At 43.7% G+C, this 19,240-nt stretch overlaps 1 protein-coding gene across 22 annotated transcripts in view; it reads right to left on the bottom strand.

Annotated features, from left to right (window-relative positions):
- The window catches only part of mbnl1 (muscleblind-like splicing regulator 1), a 43,432-nt gene extending 28,066 nt beyond the window's left edge, over positions 1-15,366 (bottom strand). For 3 of the 22 annotated variants that reach the window (XM_073490735.1, XM_073490741.1, XM_073490742.1), the window contains exons 1-2: positions 10,242-10,506; positions 1,999-2,988 (exon numbers count right to left, since the gene is read on the bottom strand). In XM_073490735.1, the coding sequence (XP_073346836.1) occupies positions 1,999-2,172 (174 nt within the window). In that variant the 5' untranslated portion in view covers positions 2,173-2,988; positions 10,242-10,506. Of the gene's footprint in view, positions 1-1,998; positions 2,989-3,364; positions 3,448-9,170; positions 9,204-9,279; positions 9,535-10,241; positions 10,507-15,227 lie in introns of those variants that run through there. The other 19 variants (XM_073490746.1, XM_073490747.1, XM_073490749.1 and 16 more) reach the window with 14 other exon arrangements.
- Between the last annotated feature and the right edge of the window lie 3,874 nt (positions 15,367-19,240).

Here is a 19,240-nt window from a genome sequence, read left to right as displayed (position 1 = left end):
TAAACTTAACGATTAAGTTTTACTTTATGGGTTCAGATAATTTACCTACTTCTTAAATTCAATAGTTGTGAAATGAATTGTCAAAAAGCTGAAAACTCATGAAAAGACATTTTAGAGATAAGCGATTCTCAAAGGACAGCGGCGCTACAAAAAGATGATGATCTTATAGAATACGATGCATTGTTGTAGAAATATCTATTCAACAGTATATAAAGAACTTAATTATGTCACATTATTATATGTATATATTTTTATTAGTTACATTGCTGTTGCTGGGATTTCAGTTTCTTACAGCTTGGGTTGTGTTTTTGTAGTCTTGGTCACCATTTCTGCTGGTTTTTAGGCTATACTGTAAATGTGTATTAACACCCAATCTGGCATTAATACCCATCCAATTAATTTCTGAGATCTTGGAACACGGCGACATCGCTTCAACAAAGTTGTAGACCTCTTTATGAGGAGATAAATGAGCACAGCAGACAGCCGTGCTATGGTAAGTATGATACATCAAACTTGAACCAGGAAGTGGATCCGTTAACTGTGATGGATTATCACAACAGACAGTTTGGGTAATCATTTTCCTTGTTTGTTTTCTCTTCCTAATCAGTTTAGTTAACCTGTAGATTTAAAACCTGCTTTTTTGTGTGACTGTTTGTGTTTCTTGCCATATCTGACATATTTTTAGCAAAGTTGCCATGTGCCAAGATATTTCAATTAAACTGGAAGACATCAGGAGATTAGTGGGATTGATGGTGCCAATCTTTATCTCTAGGAATGATGGCCAAAACTATGAAATTATGACTCAAGATGTAATAAACAAGGATGATTTAATTTAGCTTGGAGTTTTGACAATCACTCACACGCACACGCGCGCGCGCCAACACACACACACACACACACACACAGGGATTAGCGAATCGTGAGGAAACTTGGGAAGAGTTCAGCTTGGGCTTGACAATGTTCCTCTGTCCACATCTGGTTATAAACACTGTTCTGTGAGTCGACTCACACACGCTGTCCTCATCCTAACCCTGCCCTGATCACACACTGCCAATGACCACGAGTCACCGATGTCTGCAGGGGCAGAACACAAACAGGGGTAGAAAAAAAGCACACACAGCCAACCGTATGCGGGTGTGTGTCAATGCTGGAAACTTTGGGCTGAGGTCCGCCCATCTCTAGAGATCATGTTGCTCCGATAAAAGACAGATTGTGAAAGACAGAGAGAGAATGAGAGAGAGAAAAAAGAGGTGTTTGCTTTTCTGCTTTCCTGTTGCTGCCTAAAAATGGAAAATTACTGCATACAGTGCCCCAAATCTGCCCCCAACTTTACTCTAAACCACACACGCTTAAACAGACACAAACCCCCTCTAACTGCCCCAAGGCCTCTGCACAGGAAGTGGTTTGACTGAGTGAGATCTACGATGACGCTATCGCCTTGTTGCTCTCTAGCTGTTGAAACGTGTTGTGCTCAGGGCATCCATATGAGTCTGTACATGTGACAGCCTATTCATGTGTTTTCCCATTCAGAAGCTGGCACACAGCATCGTTTATCACCTCCAGAGGGACTGTTTTGACGGGGTAAATTCATGCAACAATGTTTGTGCACAGCGAAATCAGTCGGAAATGTGACTCCTCACTCCTAAAATGACTCCTGTTTGAAATAAGGTCAGTAAACACGAGCCCAAACACTGCCCTGTTCTAGAAAATTCCACAGTGCAGTGTTACAAATGGCCTGACTTCTGCTTCCTGAATCTAAAAAGCTGAAACTCCCTGGCCCTCCTCCTCTCTGTGCTTTTGTTCACATGATGCAGTCACCTGACCAGAAATAGGTGGGACCAAAAAAGAGAGCACATGTCTTGGCCAGATGGTGCGCTCGAGCATGATGTAGTTTGTAACTACATATATTCCCTCAGACTAAATGTGCTGCTCAGCCTCTTATCTGTGACCTGAGATCTGACCTCCAGACTTTCTGTTTCGCCGCCTCTCCTTTCTTACCTTGAGTGAGTCGAAGCATGCGATGACCCGTCCGTTGTCCACCTGACAGCTCTTGGCCGGATGTGCAAACTTGCACTCCTGGTCGGACCGTGAGCACGTGCCCCTCTGGAACTCCCTGCATACCTCAAGTGTCAGCCACTTCGTGTCGCGCATGTGTGCCATGTTCAACGCCATGGCAACAGTTTGGCAAAAAGTATTCCGAGCTGCAATCTGTTCAGGCGCAAGTAAAGTACCTCTAGTGTTTTAATCCACAACTTTAAGGTCTTATTATTTATGTTGATTTGTTGTTAAAGTCTGTGATATGTGTGCATAAAGTTGAAATGAAACATTCAAAATAAAGTTCCTATTGATTGAGAGGGCTCCTTTTCCAAAGTGAAATGTTGCAGGACGATGTTTGGCTGTGAATGTTATTGGATAATTTTCCACAGATTTTATATCCAGGAAACGGCTTAGCCTAACAGTTAAGTTACCACACTTGGCTCAACTTCTCTCTCTCACTGTTGCTTGCCAAGCGGTCTCATCTACAACATTCAGAAGCCAAGAAGGCAAAAGATGAACAGGCCGAACCGAGAGCCCTCTGGTTAGATGCAGTGAAGCAGGCAACAAAGGTGATAGTCTGGGTGTAGCCCACTACAGGAAGGTTAAGGACACTGTAGACCAAGTGGAGGCTTAGAGGGTTGAAGGCGAAGGTTGAAGGCAAGGTGGGTGAGATGCTGCGTGGGCCTGGTGGTGTGTAGGGCTGCTGTGGTAAGGCTGGTCAGCTGGTAGAGAGCAGTTGGCAGCGTCTGTTGAGGAGAGCTGAGGCCGCGAGGAGTGGATGGTGTTGATGGACGAGCAGGTCGGAGCGTGGGCCACGAGGAGGGTGTGGTCGCTGTCCTTATACTCGTGTTACTGTGGCAGCAAGCGAGCGAGGCGGGGGGCGGGGGAGGGTGGAGCTTCAGCTGTAGAAGCAGGTCAAAGCTGCAGCAGACATCAGGGAAGGCACTTCCTCTGGGGAGAGAGAGATAGAAGAGAGGGAAAGACAGAGAGAGAGATTAGTGATAAACACATCCAAAGAAAACTTTCAAGTTTATTTTTCTCTTTCATTTCTCTTTCATAGGCAGTGCTCTGCTTAGATATGCAGCTGTGGGAATGAAGAATATGTAAAAATGTCAGAAATGCAGGGGTGTCAGCTAAAACAAATAAAACTTTCACCCGCCCTGCGCTCTAAACACACATGGTGCGCACACACGGTCATCACGCCACACACACACACACACAAACACACACACACACACACACACACAAATGCACAAAGCAGCCATTCACAACTTTCCATCTCTTCTGGTTGACGCAGGAAAATCTGATCAAACCGTGTATCACTTACAGTCGAGTACAGCAGAGCCGGCCATTGCAAATGAGTTTAGAGGTGAAAGAGAGGAAGAGAGTGAAAGCGGAGGGGAAGTCGAGGCAGGGCATGAGGGAGAAGAGGTTAGTCATTTCCCTTCTTGCGAAGCGGTGTGAGAGTGGGGACCAATGAGAGCGAGCAGAGTTGCAGCAACATTCTGGGCTGAGCGCCAGGTGAGAGCAGGGGGGAGGAGCAACGAGGAGGCTGACCTGCCTGCTGCTAGAGAGAGAGAGAGAGAGAGAGAGAGAGAGAGAGAGGCAGACTGAACTCTGCTCACTATTTCTATGGCTACCTGATTTTTTGTGAACAGATGATAAATGTCACAGATAATATTCTCTTCTGAACTGACGGATTTCTAAATAAAAAGTACCATTATCATCTCACACAGATGTGAACTCGCGATAACATCATGTTTATTATTCAACTCATAAACCAAATTCCCCTTTCATGACAAACAAAAGAGATCAGAGGGTTGCAAAGTGTTATTTCTTATCAGAATTGTGTTGCGTTGCCAGTTGATTTCTATTTTCGGAGAATCCATTGTACGGGGGTTTGCTCGGGGAATTTGAATGACTGGGCTCCCGGGGGCCCGTTCTGCTCTTATCGCACAGGCAGGGTAGCTCACCACACCCTGTGTAGAGAAATCGCTTTTCCCAGAACTGCGTGTGCACGTTCAGCAATGCTACGAACCGCTGCTAACTTTACAGCACTGCAACACTGCAACGCGCCATATCAGAGCGCTGCAGCAGTGCAGCCCGGGTCATGATGACCCAGCAACATGGATATACTGTATGTTACAGAGAAAAGAGAGAGTGAAGGAGGAAACTGCTCAGGCTCACCTTGGATGACCCCTGCAATAGCAGAAGTAGCATTACTGCTACAAAACGACCTTTGGAGCGCTAGCATAATCATAACACTCAACACACCCACCCCCCCCACACTCACCAACACAGCAGATTATCTTCCATATCATGCACTTTAGAGAGGAGACTTTGATAAATGAATTTTCCGATACAACACAAACAGAAAAAATATATTACCTGACTGCTCAAATGACAAATACTAACAATTTATTAAACACTGCTATTTCTTCATGAGTAATCTTTCTTTATTTTTCGTTATTTTAATGCCAAAAAACATTTTGGCCAAGAGTGACTGGACTGAATGTTTTGTAATGAAACTGATCCAACATACGCAGTGCCATTCTTTTGTTTACATTACTAAGGGCATGTTTTTATTCCCAAGCATTTGAAAATGTCAAGTCAGCCAAGTCTAATATTTCTGTGTAACCCTGTATGCCCCAGGACTTCATATCATATAACGTTGATGTTACATGAATTTATTGCTCCATCTCAGCCTGATGTAGCTGATGGCAACACACTTTTACTCTCAAAATAAACTTTGTAATAAGTTACGTTCAGGTGAGGGAGGATTACCTCTGAACTCATCACACTGAACTGAAGTCGCAGCTGGACGTGAACTAATGAACAGAGGCATCTATTTTAATTTTTTTTTTTACTGAAGGCGCCAGGGGCCGTATTCAGTCAAATGAGAGAATGTGATGACTTGAAGCATGAAAAGCTGACGCCCCCTGCGTTCTGTCTGGCTGCCTTATCTGTTTCTATGGTTTCTATTACAGTACATATCTGAGAAAGAGAGACAGACGATGTAGTCTGCTGTAAGACAGTGCCAGAGTGATAATGAGCGCTCATTATGATCCATCATGTCTGGACATGGCTGTCCTTCCCCTATTGATTTTCTTCATGTCTATGGTCTTTCTTGTCAGTATGCCACTCCTTCTATCTAATTCCACTTTAACTGTCAGTGCTCTTTCTCTCCAAGGCATCCATTTCATGACCGTTTAATATGATCTACTTCTCTGCTCTAACCACAGAATTTATACTGCTTTAACCAGTGGATCCTCCTCCATTTTGGTGCGCCTCTTCCCTCCCCAGCTTCATCCTTTCCTCTGCCGTTGTGCCCTCAATGTGACTGTCTGGCTTGCGTTCTCTTCCAGCATCCTCAGCAGCACTCCCCCAGACTCCAAGGTCTTGCAAGCTGGTGCAAGGTCAATCGCACTGGTGGAAGGAAAGATGGCGAAAGAGCGCGAGCGAGCGAAGCCGCGTGCTTCCTATCACTCTTTTGGACACGTGGCGGCAGTGTTACGTGGCTGTAAGAAGAGGAAGCCTGTCTTCGATATCACCATCAGCTCATGGTCATGTGATACCAGCATATGCCTAAACAGAACAGTTTCTGACATGAAAAGCATGCCTGTGCATCTTTTACTTTCTCTTGGTTATGAGTCACAAAACAAATCTGTTCTCAACGCTGTCGAAACCACCCTTCACCTCTGCCGAAAAGCGCAAAATATGCTTAAAACCAGCCAATGATTTGCCCAATGGACACGTCATGAGGTTTTCTTGAACACACAAAGAGGTTTTGTAATTTAGGCATGTCTTAACTCACTGAACTTAGAGCAATTAAAGCATGTTGCTAACCAGGGCTGGTCTTGAAGTTGTCACTGTGACTAACTGCTAGAAACAACAAAAAAGAGGGTGTGAATGGCACATTATAAGCCCAGTTTGGCATCGCCCATCAACAAAGGACAGGAGTTAATGGATGCTCTATGAAATAACTGGTGAACATCTGCTCTGAAAAACTAAAGAACAAAATGAGGCTGTAAGCCCCGAGCTCCTGCTTTTTCAGCTTTGACTGCAGAGAAAGAGGCGTTCATCTCTTTAGGTTTGCTGCTGCTTGCTAAAAGGAGTGGTTTCAGCATATTGACAGAGGTGGAGTCAGGGTGACAGTGTGCTGAGGCAGGTCATCAGGACGCTGGAGGAAATGCAACACCCCAGGCCTCGCTCCTGCTGCGGCTCCATGTGCTCAGAATATAGCATGTCAATACTGCCCTCACTGACCTTTACGTGAACACGTACACACTAATGCATTTATGGACACGTGAGCGTGTTCTCCTCACTCTCTCTTGATCTGTTTCATACTGACACACACACACACACTGTCAGGCTACTGCTCTATACCACATGCATCCCTGAGTAAACTGCATTTCTTTTGATGATGGGACCTTTCATGTTGGTTGAGAGATCGCACAGAGGAAGGTCTGCATAAAATGAGTTGAAGGGCAACAGCACATTGCATTAAAAAGAAATGAAATGTATTCATACTTTTTTGTATCAGTTTGTTTTGTTACGAATAGTGATTATAGATGAAAACAGCTCACATGCTCAACGGGATACTGCAAAAATAGTAATTTCTTGCTAATATGAGCAAGAATCTTGCTCACCATAGCTGGTATCGTTACTGACCGACCTCATCGTCGTCAGCATGAAGTCATCATCTCCTCACAACTATTAGTTTAACTGGCTTATATGTCATCAGATTAAATAACGTGGTTCTGAAAGTGAGTCTTAGGCTAGGAACGCATAACAAACAATGCCTATTGATTCCTCTGAGAGCGAACCTCTGGAGACAATTAGATCTCTTGTTTAGCATACATGGACAGAGCTATGCAAGCACACAAACACACACTGACAAAACACACAAATGCGAACCTTACAAAACACAACAAAAACGCTATGTGTCCTGGCACAGAGTGCTCTTAAGCTGTGGTGAATATCTGACTGTCTGCAACACTGCATCTTTGTGTGTGCATGTGTGTGTGTGTAAGGATGTGGTGAAGTCAACGGACAGTGAGGAGGATAATGGCTAGCCTTATGGTTTAATGAGTGGCTCATTGGCTCACATTTATGTTGTCTGTGAGCTGAGACATTGTCAGGCTGATTTCCGCATGTATAGACAGTGACAAAATAAACGAAAGTATGAATAAATCCCAACAGGACAGCTGTGGGAGTTTTTGGACAGGTATATTAGATGACGGTGAACCTCTAGCGGAGTTTAGAGTGAAGTCTTTACCAGTCTTTACAGTTTTTTTCCCCCCATTTTATTTGCACACATATGTATGAATACTGGCACTGCTTTACTCTGTTGTAATCCCTTGAACAAAGAGGAAGACGTGCACAGACTTAAACATAAACATCAAACCGATGAAAAATATGTTTAAGATAATTATTGCAGTAACTTCCTGTCTTTTCAAAACCCATCATGTTCACATTATAGCCGTTTTGTGTAATTAAAATTAACTGAAAGTCGCACAAACTGTCTGACATGGTAAAGTGTATTTTATAGATTTACATACAGACTTCTATGCATACAGTGTCTAATCATGTATTTCCACAAGGTGCACACGGTGCACGTTCAGCTTCTTTATCAGCATATTACATGCAAACATTCTACGCCAGTGACCAATTTTATCTTCTGCATTACTTATCTGTATCATTTTCATTTCGTCAATCATTTCCATGGAGGACGGGCCATGCTAATGCACCAACGTCCACTGGCTTGTGTTGAGGCCTGTTTCTAACATACCGAGGCAAACAGAGCCAGCGCTGTCACAGTGAAATAAAGAAAAGCTGGGTAGTGAGGCAGCTAGAAAGAAACTGTGAGTGAGAGAATGAGACTACTGGGGCAGGAGTATGTTATTAAATGTTATAGCTGTCTGTCTCGGCTCCAGAGATGGGGAGGCTTAAGATGTCAAGGCTGTAAGCAGGAGCTGATGCAACTGGGGTGAAGAAAAACAAGGATAGGCTTGTGTTGATGATGATGATACGTGTACCTCTGGAAAGAACCATAAAGAACCAACTAGATAACTATTACTTGCTCCACCAACAGCAGCTTTAACACACTGCTTGTTAGCACTGTTGTGTAGTTCATACAGGATACAGGTAGATGATGTGTTTTCTAGTAAACAATTATCACTGGCTACCTGAAAAGAACAGAAATACATAAATATTTGAGACTCAGCAGCGCCTCGAACATTGAAATCAATTTGTTTAGCTTAGCGTGGATGATGGCTTAAGTGGATGGTGTCTTACTCAACCGAAGCTGAGTCAAACTGTTACTCAGAGGGGTTGAAATGTGGTCATAACACAGTAGGAACATACAGAGAAGCCCTCCAGTAATAAAGGCTTAACCTGTCAGCACAGATTCAGCCATGCACATAATCCTGTCTGTAGGGCAGATCCTAGATCATTACCAACACAAATAAATGCGGCGCAATTTGCACCTGACTTCACACACACACACACACACACGCACACGCACGCACACACACACACACAATAATACACAGAAAGTGATATTACCTTTGACATAATTAGCCATAACATATATATAACACTGACAAAGACAGCATGTTCCTCACACCTCTGCTAGGCAGAAATTGACAGTCTACCTGCAGCAGTGCCAACATGGGGATTTTACAGAGTCTCAACAATGCAATCTGCTCCACATCTGGCTGTGTTGCGCATGCTTGCATGTGTGTATATACTTGTGTGTGTGCTACTGTCTGAGCCACCCTGAATCCCTCTAAGTCACAACAACAACATTCCTCATCATCGCCCCAACCACGGACACACCACCAAGAGGAAACCCAGAGAGGCGAGGCGAGGAGGGGTGGGCAGAGATGGTGGTGAGGAGAGGGACAAAGAGGGGAGAGGAGGGAAAGAAGGCTAGAGTTTAAAGCCCTGATGATCCTCTGGCTTTCGCATACCATATGTATTTTATCAGAATCATGTCCTGCTGTTGTTCGGACAGTTTCTGGACTCTCAGAAAGAATGAACGCCAGCAAAAAACTTTGAATTTCCTGTATTTGAATCGGACAAATTGCCAGATATAAACGCACGTAAGAAAACGCTTTCATTCAGTTTACCTTAGCATGATCCACACGGGAAAAACTTAACTCCTGAAAGAAAGAAAAACATTACAGGCTAACCTCACGTTATCTCCCAAAAGCCTTCATTAAGCGAGAAACTACTTACTTTCACTCCAGTTTAAACATCGACAAGTTAAATCCCTCCATTTACAGGGTCTCCTTCTCCCTGTCTCAATCTCGTTCTTGCCCCTCTTTCCTTCTCTCTTCAACTTTCTTCCTCTCTTGCAGTTACTCCCCCTCTGTCAGACGCATGAAAACACTCACTTAGTCAGACACACATACACACACTCCCACAGACAGAGTCACCCTCTCACACACACTCTCTCCTCCCGCGACCCGGAATGCTTGGCAAGATCCAACTGTACTGAAATACTGTGCTCACCATATAAGGTAGCAGCAGCTTCACATGTCACACGTAATTTACATGCGGCGGGGCGGGAGTTTGCCCTACACAGTGCACTCACACACATAGAAACACACACATACGCACATGCAAAGCCATGCTTCCCCCTTTAGGCTGACGCAGCAAGGAGGTAAGAGAGAATCAAATTTTACCATTCTCCTTGTTAACCAAGCCCTGCAGGATAACTCCCAACATGTCCAATGTTGAGTCAGACGGACGGAATGAAAGCTGAGTGGGCGATCTATTGATCCTCTCCACTGCTTCCTGGAACAACCACGGCCCTCCAAACACACACACACACGCACACACACCAGCAAATTTTCTTGCTAACTAGCGCTACCCTCAGGAAGTAGCTATTGTGTGACTCTCTGCTTTGAGCCAAGAATGTGTCTTACTGTGTGTGTCAGTGTGTGTACGTGCAAGTATGCGTGTGTCCATATCTATAAAACAAGACGTAACAAATAGATGTCAACCCTGTGGCCCACATACTGAACACACAGACACTGACACACAGCAGACACTAAGGCAAACAATCCCTGTCTCTCTAGCTATGCTCCCATGCACGGGCTCTTACTTTGGAAAGTACAGACTGCAGCACACACAGGAGGAAAGATCTAGATAAAGCAATGAGACAAGGGAGGAGGGCTACGAAACCAAGCTCTTACCTCTCACATTGCTCTCCAGTTTGTGTGTGTGTGCGTGCGCTTCCGCCTGTCGATTGACTCTTGTGTTTATGCGTGTGTTCAGACAGGCCGCGACAGCAGACCCCCAGGCACCGGCTGGACCATTCTCAGGCAGGCAGGCAGAGCGCAGCAAGGCAGAGCGACTGGCAGGAGAGAGGCAAGCGAGTGAGCGAGTGAATCAGCAGCGAATGAGTGGAGGAGCTGTGCGGAGCCGAGCACCAGAGTGAGAGAGAGAGAGAGAGAGAGAGAGAGAGAGAGAGAGAGAGAGAGAGAAGGAGAGAGAGAGAGAGAGAGAGAGAGAGAGAGAGAGGAGGACTGTTTGTCTGTGCGATTGTGTGTGTGTGTGTATGTGCGTGTTGCAGCGTTGGCTGTGTGCGCTAGTGTCTCCCCTCCCCTGCCTCTTGAAGTGGCTGAGCTGGGCTGTGCTGAGCTGTGCTAAGACGGGCTGGGCTGTGTCTCTACTGACTCCCCAGCCTCTGGATCGGCTGTCTGCTGCCCGAGGAAAGTGGCGCTCGCTGGGTGGCAGTAGCAACAGCTGTGGAGGTGGAGGAGGAGGAGGAGGAGGAGGAAGAAGAAGAGGACGAGGAGGGAGCCCTGACTGCACCGGGCATACAGATCCTGCAGTCCCCTCTCCCTCCCTCCCTCCCTCTCTTCCTTGCTGAAGGCTGGCCACGCCCCCCACCCCCCACCCCCTCTAAAACAACACCAGGAAGTGCTGCTTCAGTTACAGCAACACTGCCCTTGCCTTTCCAATGAAGCTGAGGAAGGAGAGAGGGAGGGAGGAAGGAAACACTGGGAAAACACAGCAAGAAGATAATGAAGGGGAAAATGATTAACATAGAAACTACGAGAGGCCAAGCAGAGTGATGAAGGGTGATAGAAGTAAAAGCTGGGAAAGTCATAGACAGAGAGAAAAGAGCAAAAGAGTATAAAACAATGGATTTAATGAGGTTAGGATGGATAAGGAGAAAAACAGCAGCTGGAAAGAATGAATAGTTTGAGGGGTGTGGAAAGAAATTTACAGGGAGTTTGCGACAGATTAGGTCTGGCTTCTGTGTGGATCTCCTTCTCTCTCTTTCATGCTGCCCTTCTGCCGTGCCATGCAACCCCCAGACACCTCAGCTCAGCCTCACACTTACAGCTCTTGCCCACACTTAAAAAAGCAGGACACACTGAACTGCACTAAATCAAACTGGACTACGCTAGTGAGCGATTATACATCCAGAGCAACGCAGAGCGTGTAAATACGACTGCTCGCTAAGATGCTGACCAGTGCAGTTTGGTTGCAGGTCTGCAACATATAATAAAAACAGATAACTAAGACAACACAGAGGCAACTGCTGCTGCCAACTCTCCTGTATTGTTGTTGACTCAAGGCTTCTGCCGCCACAACCCCTTGCATCCAGGGGAAAGCCAGAGAGGCGAAAAGGAGCCTCCAAGAATTTGATTTGGACCTGATGCTGCAATATCCGGTAGCCATGGAGATAGTGGCCTTGGCATCTGCAGGAATCTTTACAGATTTGGAGCCATGTGCTGACGCCAAGTTTTCTCACTGATCTCGCATATTGTCTGTGAGTCACTTCATTTGATTGTGATCGTGGAGATCGTGCATTCATAACGCTGCCTATTGAAATATTAAGAATAGCTTTGAAATTTATTATCACTGACAAAGAAAGCAAACTCCATACACTGCAGCTAAATCATGCACCAACATTTGTAGGGAGATGTGTAAACCCTTTCTTGTTTCATGTCTAATACTGTCCCACTGCCTCTCCTATGTGAAACTGTCACGCCTGTCTTTCTGTTCCACCCCGTCCTCCGCTCATTGGACCCGTTTCTACTGCTGCAACGCTCTGTTTGATACAAAGCTGGTGATAAGTCATCTCTAATTTACACAGCCGGCCCTTAAACCCCAGGTGACAATCTGTGGTAGAGCCCTAGCTTCAGTGCGATCCTCTTTACCTAGCCAATATTCCGGTGCAGTGTTCCAATGTGCTCAGAGCGAACAGAACACATGTTGTCTGCTTCAGTAAAAACAAAAAGTAGATGCCTATTTTTCTGAGACGATGAAGTATTCATAGACAGTGCATTATTAGCTACACCACTAAAGTGCATGCCTTCATCCATTTCCAACCATCATTCACGAGTGATGGAAGGAGATCTATTTCCAACCATGGAAACAGCCCTGCTCAAACACATACAGCATGCCCTTAAGATTAGCCAAGCAATCTGTTTGACTGCTGATCAATGAAAGCAGCAGGTCCCTCCAACCTCCACATGGAGATTTTCTTGACCCATAATGAAGAAACATGGCGATTGGTGTTGCTCTGACTCAATAGGAGACACATTAGCAGCGCCTCCAAAGATCTGGTCTCTCTGCTAAACTCAGACACTGACGTGGAATTTCCCCTCTTCTGCTGCAGCTGAGTGCATGCCAGTGCCTCTGCTGCTTTCTGTCTCTGCGTCCTTCCTCTGCCCTGCAAGGCCATATTTCCTATTCATTATCATTCTTTATTTGAGTCTGTATTTTCATCACTTTCTGTCACTTATGACTAAAGCTTAATTCCCCTTAATGTGCCCCCGAAACAACCACAACCACGTGCCTATTGTGTCACAACTCGCAGATCCATATTCCCCTGGTCCAATTAGAGGTGCAAGCCAGATGGTTTGCTCATTCGGTTGTAGAACTGAAATTGTATTCTGCATATAAATTCACGACAGGAGCCTATTTCTCCTTTTCTGGTTCATTTTTTTTTTTTTTTTGGACTAAATTGAAATCAGACGTGTATTTTAACTTCCTGCTCCACATGCCTCATAGACAAGAGAATCGTGTGACCGTTGTTTGCTCGAGGAGATCAATGAGGCGGTACAGCTGTTTAAGTATGAGCAAAGAGCAACAGCAATCAACGTGCTGGGGTTGAGCAAACTGTTCACACACATACTAATGTTAACCAACTGAAAACAGGAAGAGGTGTGTGTTGGTGTTTGTGTGTGTGTGCGTGTGTGTGTGTGTCTGTGTGTGTTGCAGGGGAAAACCACCGATTTTACACATTAAGATCAGTGAACTACTTATGCTACTCAGCATGTGAAAACAGTTATAATAATGTCTTCTTCTGTGGCCCTGCAGGGAGCTTTGTCAAGTCTGAGAAAATAACTCTAGTAATTTCATCATCCAGTTGCGTTATGGGAATTGTAGGATTCTCTGCTGCAGGATAGATTTTGTTCTTCTTTTTTCTTTTTTTTATCTGTCTTTTGAAAGTCCAACTAATGTATGAAAGTGAAGTACTAAATTGTGAAAGAGCGGAGTGAAAAAGCTGTTTTACAAGGAAGTGCAGAATATTCTAGAAACTCCCTCCAGTCTAATTTTCAATAACCAATCACATTAAAGGGGCTCTGTGTGACTTCTGTGTTGTCTGAGAAGCTGGTTGTTAGTTTATATTATTACATTTTTAGCTACTGTTGCCCTCTGTTAATGATGTGGAGAAAAGCATGTTGACGAGGCACTCAAGAACGTGCATAAAGTCACATCCTTTGGACGGTTGTGGAAAATCCGACGTCAGTTCTTCACAAAGAAATCTACAGTCTAGCAGCGTTAAACAACTTAAACAAATCGTCCACAGGCTTGTATAGGCAACCGAGAGACACGGAGAAGTTCTCATTATTCCGGTCAAGTTACAATCTGCTCACATATGGCCAATGAAAAAGTGATTGATACTTGTAAATTGCTACAAATTGTTCCATAGAGCCCCTTTAACCCTAAGTCAACACAGTCTGGCATGTGTGACCCCATGTGCCTCTGTCAAACCATCAAATCCTAACCCTTCACCTTTGTCGACTCTCCTTTCTCCCTCCTCCCTGATGAACGCAACTTTCCACCTTAAGCTTCCCTATCATCTCAGCGCTCTGCTATTTCCCAGCCCTCTGTAAATGACACTGGCTGGCTGATGTGAACTCTCACTCCACTGAGGAAATGTCCCAGAGCTTTTGTGTGCCAAACTCTGACGGCTCATCTATCACCGAGGCCGCAAATACACATTACACTCCCATTACAGACCATCACAGCAACAACAGCAACAGTACACAGTCTTACAGAAAGGCCCACAGCAGGGATCTGCATTCAATGTCGGCTGTTAAATTATCGCTTATATTACGCTTAAAAAAACAACATCTGTGTTATGATTTAGTTTAGAATACATGAAGTTCTCCCTCAAACAAAGAGGTTGTAAATATGCTACGCATTTCTAAAAATGTATATGAAAGTGGGACAAGTTGTAAATGTGTGTATGCTGACAAATACCTCTTTTCTGGTGTGAATCTGCAGTCGTGTGTCTCTGCTGCATATTTTGTGGTTTTCTCTTAACTACTTTCCACTTTGACGCAGTGAGGGGAAGCAGGTGCAATTCAAGCTGTCGAGTTTGAAATATAGAGAGAGGAAATAGCACAGTGTCTTGTCCCCATCTGACACTATTGTGTGTGTGTGTGTGTGTGTGTGTGTGTGTGTGTGTGTGTGTGTGTGTGTGTGTGTGTGAGTGTTTGCGTGAGTGTGTGTGTGTATGCACCATTCGAGCTCGAAGCTTATCTTGGAGATAAAATGAAAACGAATGGAAACACCCTTTGCAAAGAGGGCTTTCACTCCAGCTTTTTCTGTCGAAATGTAGCCTGCAGATACACGGATGCAGGCATTAAATGAACTCTCCCTACGCCACAAACTTTTTGTAAACACTTCACAGTACAGACAAACAGACAAAGTTCTATAGAGAGGAAAACACTGCAAATGTTACAGAGAAGCTTTCCATCTTTTCAAAGTATCAGAGAAACTTTTGTTTGTTGAAAAAGAGAGAATCATCACCAATCACACAATTATAAAGTCTTATGAAATAATCAACAAACACTTAATAATACCAAACTTTTTTTAAAGTTATCAACAGACATTAAACCTACGACCGATTTTACAACCAGTGAGCTTACCTGCGTGTCTGTCTATCGCTGACGTGCCACTGGGGTAGACGAAGTCACTTCAACGCGGGTCACGCTGCCGCAGTGCATTGTGGGATGAACCAACATCTTCACATCTCTCTTCCTCTACTTCTCTCACTCTCATCTCTCGCTCTCATAATAGCACCTTCTGCTTGGCAACGGCCATACCGCAAATGTGGTCAGGTTTACAGCGAACCATCACTGCGCAACATCAAGTCTCCATGACAACCACTCCTTATCTAATTTGCATCTTCTGCTTGCATTATCTACTGAAGCCAAATATGGTCACCTTGTTATTGCCCCCGCCTCTCTCTGCATCCCCTTTTTTTATAACTTCCTCTTTCCCTCCATTTTCACAACGGTGTGCACGCTCTTTGTGTCTGATCTATACGCGAGCGCGCTGCGAGTGAAAAGGGGAAGTGACTGTGACATTAGACCAGTTTGCAGCTTGAGAGATAAGCAGTGAAACCGCTTTTGTAAATCAGGAAGAGGGGTGTTGTAAAGACTGCTGTTGAGGGACTTAAAAAAAGAAAGGCGACTTTCATTATGTTATCTAAATCCTCCCATGGCAGGTACATCGTCAAAGCATTTCACTTACCCCCTAGGTTCTTCTTCTGCGAGGTTGGCGCGGGCATTTGGCCTCCTCCTCTTCCTCCCCCAAGGACTGTGTCTATCAAACTATCGCTGGAATGTTGAAGCAGGCCCCTGGAGCCCACACACACAGCAACACTCAGCAGCACTCAGCACCTGTCTCCGACTGCCAGCGCAGAGAAAGAGACACGGTCAATCACACTGGACAGCACAGCAAAGGGGAAACTGCAGAGGAGAGTGGGAGGGAGACAAGCATTTTATCAGCAGGAATAAAAAACATACTGAGCAGGTTGCATGGTATGTGCATTGCGCAACACATAACAGGATGATTAGAAAACTAAATTTGTTAAACAGAATATATCCTTATTAAATTAATTGTAATATATTGGCATATTTGCAATTAACAAAAAGGTCAAGACAAGTAGCAGCCTAATATGAGACCACTTATTTCAAAAAGTCTGCATGTTGCCTGATGTTGCAAATATATTTGAAGATACTAATAACAATACACTGGATATACAGTCTTTTTAGAGAAAACGAAGATGAAGGGATCTTCCAAGTGAAACATCATAAACCTTATTTCTAGGATTATGATGACTTTCTATGCACAAAACAAGAATAAAAATGTAGTTAAACAAGTGCATCTGCACTATTCAGTGATATTTCGCAATTCAATTTGTGGTTGAACATCTATTTACATATCGTTGCAATGAAGTAACACCTGCACAATCTTTGATGTTTCATTTCCTGACAGATTAGCAGACTTCCTCTTGTCCCACCATAATGCAATTTTCTTTTTGTTCCATAAAGCTGTGGTTCCCAATCTAGTGGTCTGAAATAAGAATAAGAATCTGAAGGATCACAAGATGATTAAAAAAAAAAAGAAAAGAAAAAAAAAAGCACAAAAGTTTTTAGTGTGTTTCAGTAATTTGATTAAATGTTTTCTTGTGAATTACTGGATACTTATTCCCCATCAAATCCCTAATAATTTAAATTAAATCAAATTCATATTTATTCCACCCTCAGGCCATAGTCTGGCATGTGAGGTCACAAGTACAAACCTAATTTTAAGGGGTCATAGACCAAAAAAGTTGGAACTGCCATACAGCAATATATCAGATGTATTTATGCAAAAAAAAAAAATAGAGCTTCTTATGTTGACTAAAGTGAATCTGTTAAATATGTATTGATGTTAAAATGTTAAACATCACAGAATCTTTAATGTTATTCATGTTTCTTTTCCCACTTACTTATAATTTACCAAGAGACGCAGCCTCTCATCTCGAGGTTTCTAGACATATCATCTCTCCATCTGACACTTTAACTTACCCCGGCAGTGTCTGCAGACGCTCTGAGGAAGCATCAGAGGCCCTGAGCACCAGACGGCCTCCCCTCCTCTGGGCTGCAGGGCTGCTGGGACTCGGGGGATTGGTAGTCAATGAAACCAGGCCTAATTTAGCCTCCGCTGCTCCACAAGCTGCCAGGAATCAGAGTGAGACTCCTTCCCTTTTTAGGGCTCTCTTGACACTGCAGTCTGCAAGTGGCACTACTGCATTCCTAGCTACACTAAGGAGCTGGACAGAGAGAGAGAGAGAGAGAGAGAGAGAGAGAGAGAGAGAGAGAGAGGTGACAGTCAATTATTTTGATTTTTAATTCATCATTTTAATTACGATGTAGGTCTAAAAGTCATAATCTTGCATGGAGGGAAGTGTGTAAATGTTTGAACAAAGCTCGTATTTATTGACATTACTCACACCGTGAGCATATTAAACTGCCAGTTTGAACTCATTTACAATCATCTTATCTTCACACCACCTTCAGTAGATATAAAGGCAGCTTGGTGCTGTAAACGTCTGAAACTCATCCCCCACTGGCACAATAGCTTGCCATAAAATCACACCAGTAATAAGGTGTGAAAATAGGACTAATCAGAGGGTCTATACTTACACTATCCACTGAGCCAGGCCCTGACACTGTGTCATGTAATCTTTAATAACCCCGGTCCGGGATGTAACTAGATGCTGCCGGGCTAAGAGCGCATTTTTTCTCCATCGTGATCTGGCTGATTTTTCATGTGACACAGAGAGAGAGAGAGAGAGAGGGACAGAAGGTGCTCAACTTCCACTTACATAAGATACATATTTTTGTGTGTTAAAGTTGTTTAAACATTTGTTTGGTACAAATAAATCTTTAAATAAATACATTTGGTTGTCACATAATCTCAAAGATTATCCAGACATGCTTAAAAACACACATTAAAACAGCAAATTGAAACTCGACATGTTGGTGAGAGTTTTCTTTAAGGACTAAAAAGTAAAAAGACACTTGGCAAAGCAGCAGTATTCACGAAGATGATAGACACGTCACTATTTATTAACCGTAGCAGCCAGTGTATTTAAAATAAATGGATTAGATGAGGATTACTCATTGAGCCGCCCCATCCTTGTGTCTTCTACTTGCAATATGACTGCACATGTATTATTGAAGTCAGTGATCACATAAGCCATGGTATGGAACACACAATAGGATTAACTGTGGTGGAGAGATGAAGTCTCATCTTCACCTCCCACCTCCTATGGGGAGCACACAAATACATCGCTGCCGCTTTACTGCAAGTGTGTGGAATAACGATTCAAACTGACATAATCCCATTAGTCGATTCAAGGTCCCTGTCTGACCAGCCTGTATAATGAGGAGATAAAGGCTACTAGGGCAATTACCATTAGTAACTGTTTTTATAAAGAGAATTATTCATGCTTTTTGTGTCATGGACAACTATTAATTCAATTAATCTCTCCTTGCACTGTTTTAAGAACCATCTGAATGTTTTAACAAATCTTTGGCTGTTAGTCAACCCCTTCACAAACTATTAAGATGGCTGTTGAGACTTGTTTATCCTGCCTCCATCTGACTCCAGCCTTCTCACCTCCATATATAGTGCAGTTCTCTGGAAATCTTCGCAGCTCCTTGGAAAATCCTTCTATCATCCAACATCTTTTATGTGAACGATGAGCTCAGCGACTGTCATCGCCCCAGCATGCAATTAGATAAGGAACTTCATAACTAGAGGCAATTAAGTGACAAGTGGCATCAATAAAACATTAAATTACAGTCTTCTCATGGTATTTAAGTTGCACCTTCAGATAACAGCCAGTCATTCAGTGAGTCATTCAGTGTTACACAAGTGAATTAATGATAAACAACAAATCGGGAAGCCAAGTGGGTTGTTCACAAAAGTGGGTTGGTTAGCTCTGTATCAGTCATCCAACTTCTTTGCTAAATATTCAAATGCAAACCTGGGTTCCATTATGTCTTATTAGCTGCATTTGTTTGCTTTTATACATGAAAGAGAGCAGGACTATGAGTAGGGATGGAACAATGAAAGATTTTGTCTGGGATTGCGATAGGATAAT

The sequence above is a fragment of the Pagrus major genome, chromosome 21 (assembly GCF_040436345.1).
Source record: "Pagrus major chromosome 21, Pma_NU_1.0".
In the NCBI taxonomy this organism is placed as follows: domain Eukaryota; kingdom Metazoa; phylum Chordata; class Actinopteri; order Spariformes; family Sparidae; genus Pagrus; species Pagrus major.
The sequence above is the reverse complement of the archived record's forward strand: the minus strand, read 5'-3'. Positions and strand labels throughout refer to the sequence as shown.